This window comes from Salvia hispanica, chromosome 1 (genome assembly GCF_023119035.1).
Source record: "Salvia hispanica cultivar TCC Black 2014 chromosome 1, UniMelb_Shisp_WGS_1.0, whole genome shotgun sequence".
Lineage (NCBI taxonomy): Eukaryota > Viridiplantae > Streptophyta > Magnoliopsida > Lamiales > Lamiaceae > Salvia > Salvia hispanica.
Genome location: NC_062965.1, coordinates 12964841 through 12969423, shown reverse-complemented (window position 1 = coordinate 12969423; position 4583 = coordinate 12964841). Strand labels below are relative to the sequence as shown.

Below are 4583 nucleotides of genomic sequence, written 5' to 3'. Positions count from 1 at the left end.
AATATTTATTGTACTATATATATTAAGCATGAAAATATAAAAGAAATTATGGTGGATTGAATGTTAGAATTTTGTGATTTAAGTTTATTATGTTTGGGGTTAGAGTTTGTAATGCTAGGATTAGAGTTTGATGTGTTTAGGTTGGATAATTTGAAGTTTGTCTCAAAGTAAGTATATTTATTATCATTTACAACGTTATTGTAAGACAATTTTGATTTAATTAATTGAAATTTTAATATTTTGTCTATGTATATTTTTTCATATGTATATTACTAAAAAATTATTCCCCCCATTCGTGATTTATTATTTTATGTATCTTACTTTAACTCTTGTTTAGGTTTGAAAAACTGTTAAAAAAGTTAGTGAAAAAATTTAAGTCATATTTTCATATACTATTAATTTTAATAAAATGTAATAAGTGTCGTTAGTGGAATATGGAGTCCAATTATGAAAAATAATAAAAGAGGGTAAATGATTTAGTTTTTCTTAGACGAACGAAAAAGGATATACGGAGTATGAAACAAGATGGAAGAAGTATATAATGCAGCCCCTGCCATAATTTTTTTCTGCGTCCGCCACTGCCAAGATGGTATCAAGCCAAGTTATTAGAGTGGGGACTCAGAGAGAGTTCATCACTATCCCAGGGCCATACCTTTCCCGACCGCTTTTCCTAGGCCCTGTGAGCAAACAAAATGTCAAAATCTGACCGTTCAAACGCCAATTTCAACCCAAACACAAATACCCGACAAATATTCGCGATACAATTTACCGAATTCCTCAAACTTAGCCTCGATGCAGCCAGTCAGTCCGAATCCAACCCCATCAGCACCTCCATCAAGCCAACCAGAATCCTTCGGCGAAGTTACAATTGGTTAAATAATCTAAAATTAAAAGACCAAAATATTTTTGTTGTTGTATGGGTGAGAATATTAATATTCCTAAGATGTATGCATGCTCATGCGGTCTTGCCAGATTTAGTTCTCTGAAGACTTCAAATGTACTATTCATTAATCATTATTTAAAAACTATTCGTTAATATAATTCTATGTATGGATTCACCTCTATGAGTAGGAGCTAAGATTGACTATAGTTTGAACACAAGTTGTTCACCGCCTATTTTTCATATATATATATATGTGGTCAATAAAGCCTTTGACGTTGTAGTAATATTTTTTATTTAATTATTGTGTTGTCTCATTATTTATAATTTGTAATCTGTAATTTTCTTTGTGATTTATAAACATAGTGTTATAATTTTAATCTATTATTATTTGGAGTATTTATTTAATTAAGATTTTTTATATTGTTTGAAGCAAATCCAATGGGTTGAGCAAACGTATGAGTACTCTATAAAGGCAACTTAATTAATTATTTACTATACACACAGTCACACGTCGTCAATCAGATCGGTAGAAGAAGAAGAAGAAGAAGAGCATTAAAAGTGATGGAAGCATGAGTGATGTGTTCAATAAATTGCCTACAAATTAATCTTCCGACTGTTACTTTCACCCCCTTAGCCATTTTCTTGTGTTATAAATAAAGAACATTAGGCGCCTCCATTTTGTCGCCACAACGAAATGGAAAATAAAAGTAATAATGGAATGAGAAAAGGAGCTTGGACTAAAGAGGAAGATCATCTTCTCAGAGACTGCATTCGTGAATACGGAGAAGGCAAATGGCATCTCGTCCCTCTCCGAGCTGGTAACTTAATTATCATGCATCCTTCTTCAATTTCAAACAAACAATTTTACTTCTTCTTCTCTAATTTATTAGCACTATAAATATTTGCAGGGTTGAACAGATGTAGGAAGGGTTGCAGGCTGAGATGGCTCAATTATCTCATACCTGATCTCAATAGAGGCTTTTTTACTAATGATGAAGTTGATCTCATTGTTAGGCTTCATAAATTGTTAGGAAACAGGCAAATCTTCATCATGTTCATTTCCTAGTGCTATATATATAAAGAATCCTAATTACTTGTAATTAAATCCTAAAAATTATATAACCTGATTAACTATAAATGCTCAATCGAAACGAGTGTATGGGAAATTTCAATACAATTGAAGCTTATTTATCTGTCTCCTTAATAAATTAGCGAACAAACCCTAAGTACTATTCACTCAAATTCAAGTCAAGAAATTCGAAGCAATAAATAATTGTCATCCCCACTTATTTATATCTACAAAGCAACAAACTGTGATTTGGTTGTGACATCTCAGCGATTCACATTGAAAACTTGAAATTAACACTTTTTAGCATGTGATTTAGTACTAGGTTTTTTCAATTCAACTTTTTATGTTTTTTTAAAAATAAAATAAGTATTATTCAACGTGTTATGTTTAATTAATTTGAACACGTTTTCTTATTTAACAACGGAGGCAGATGGTCGTTGATCGCCGGCAGACTTCCCGGACGGACTGCCAACGACGTCAAGAACTTCTGGAACAGCCACATTTCGAAGCGACCGCCCAAAGAAAAAACCATCACCGAGAGCAACATCGTAAGGCCTCGAGCTTGAACCTTCTCCAACTCACACCCACCGGCTTGGTCCACCAAACTAATCATATCGAACTCATCCATGCCGGCTGAGAAACCTCCCACGAACAACGATCCAACAAGGCCGTCTTCATCGGCTCAGCAGGATGATATGGACGAATGCATGCGATGGTGGGGAGACTTGCTCAAGATGTCGGAAAATGGGGAAAATAATCCGTTTATGTTCTCCGATGATGACCTGGCGCGTTTACTGGCGACGATCTAGGTGGCGCCGATGAAGAAGGCTTTGATGTTTGATGATTGATATACACATATCTTTATGCTTGTTGTGTGTAAAATGAAATGTGAGATAAACTCTAAAAATATAATAAAAGTGTTCATTGTATTAATATTTCATTACACATCATGCACTTCATGAACTTCAAATTAAATCGATCCTTACAAAATAAAGGATGCACCCATATCAACCCTGATTTCGAAAAAATATAACCACATGTTTCTGTAATACTATCATTACTCACATTTCAAATCCTTCTCAACTTTTTCTTGCCTATTTTACCTCTTTTAGGACATACTTTAACTTAGATTTTTTAAATTATTACTTGCATATATATTAATATAATTTTAGATGTATATATATACATCACATTTAATAATAATAATAATAATAATAATAATAATAATAATAATAATAATAATAATAATAATAATAATAATAATAATGTACTTGCTGATGTATTTTTGTTATTATGCAAAAATATATAAATATGTATAGTTACTGTTTTTTAGAAAATCCAATGTGTATTTTTACTTATTATTTACAACACATTATATTATTGTATAATTCAAAAGTTTTTTAATAAATTACTAGTACATATAAACTTTAAATGTTAGGATTTGAATTCAAAAAATATTAATGAATTTAGACTAATTATGTCCTCAAAAGTTTCGGAGCAAAATGGAAAAGAAGAAGTTGATGATAATTTAAATGTGATTAATGATTTTTTGAGACTAGCTTATGGTCATATTTTTCTGAGTTAAGGTGCCTAATGATTTTCATTTATTATACTATCATGTCATGGTAGATTTTCATTTTTATTGACTCATTAATTGTCATAAGAAACATAATTAATACTTAGAAAGTTTATTAGAGTTGAACATATGAATAAAAAGTTTGTTAGAGTTGATCATATATGATTAATAAATTAATAATGGGGATAGCTGTTTGTAAAAAAGGAAAAATTAATGTTATAGATGAACCCTCCGAATTTGGTGTAGCATCAAATCAGGAAATAGCATTGTGTTTTATGCCCATATCTTGTCAGTTCGAAGAATTAATGCTTAGTTTTCTGTCCCCAAAACACAAAATTTTGAGGATAAACCTAATACTGGTAGATAAAATTGTTGGGAGAGAAATTAACTACTCCATTAAACTTTCAAATTTTGTTCCTTTCTATATACTAATACACCTCCAATATGTTGTAACAGTAGTTGATCGGAATAAAATCGATCAACATAAGTTTTTGAATCCAGTAATGGACAAAATAACATACTTTCTCTATCCCTTGCTAAATTATTCATATTTCTTTTTCGTCTAAATATAAGTGGCTCAGTTTCTTTTTTTAGCATTCTATATCTTAGTTTTTTCTCTCTACTTTATTCTTTCTCTTACTTTATTAACTTCTCATTTTACTACCAAAAATCCTTTTTCTTAAATATTGTATCAAAAATAAATGCCTCTCTTGGCAAGTGATGAGTAGTATTGAGCATTTATCAAAGCGTTGGTGTGTAGTTTCTTGACATATATATCATTTTACTGGTAGGAGGTCCATTTGGTATATTCCAACGACATTGCATTAATGTAGTATCTTATTTCACCGACATGATTCTTACGTATACCTGCTTGGACCCCAAAATTTACCTCACTATCATTTCAATATATTTTTATTTAATTAACACATCCTCTATTAAAAAATCTTAAATCTTGTTCCATGTCAACTTGGTAATGATGCTAGCCTGTTTATATAAGTATGAATAATATTCCCCTTATAAGATCTTTTAAGGCATGAATGACTCATTTCTAATAT

The 4583-nt window shown here is 30.9% G+C and overlaps 1 protein-coding gene across 1 annotated transcript; it reads left to right on the top strand.

Moving 5' to 3' along the window:
- Positions 1-1577: 1577 nt before the first annotated feature.
- On the top strand, positions 1578-2518 carry LOC125187471 (transcription factor MYB114-like). Its single transcript, XM_048084072.1, has 3 exons — positions 1578-1701; positions 1792-1921; positions 2383-2518. Exons 1-3 carry the CDS (start codon positions 1578-1580, stop codon positions 2516-2518), a joined length of 390 nt encoding a protein of 129 aa, XP_047940029.1.
- Positions 2519-4583: the final 2065 nt, after the last annotated feature.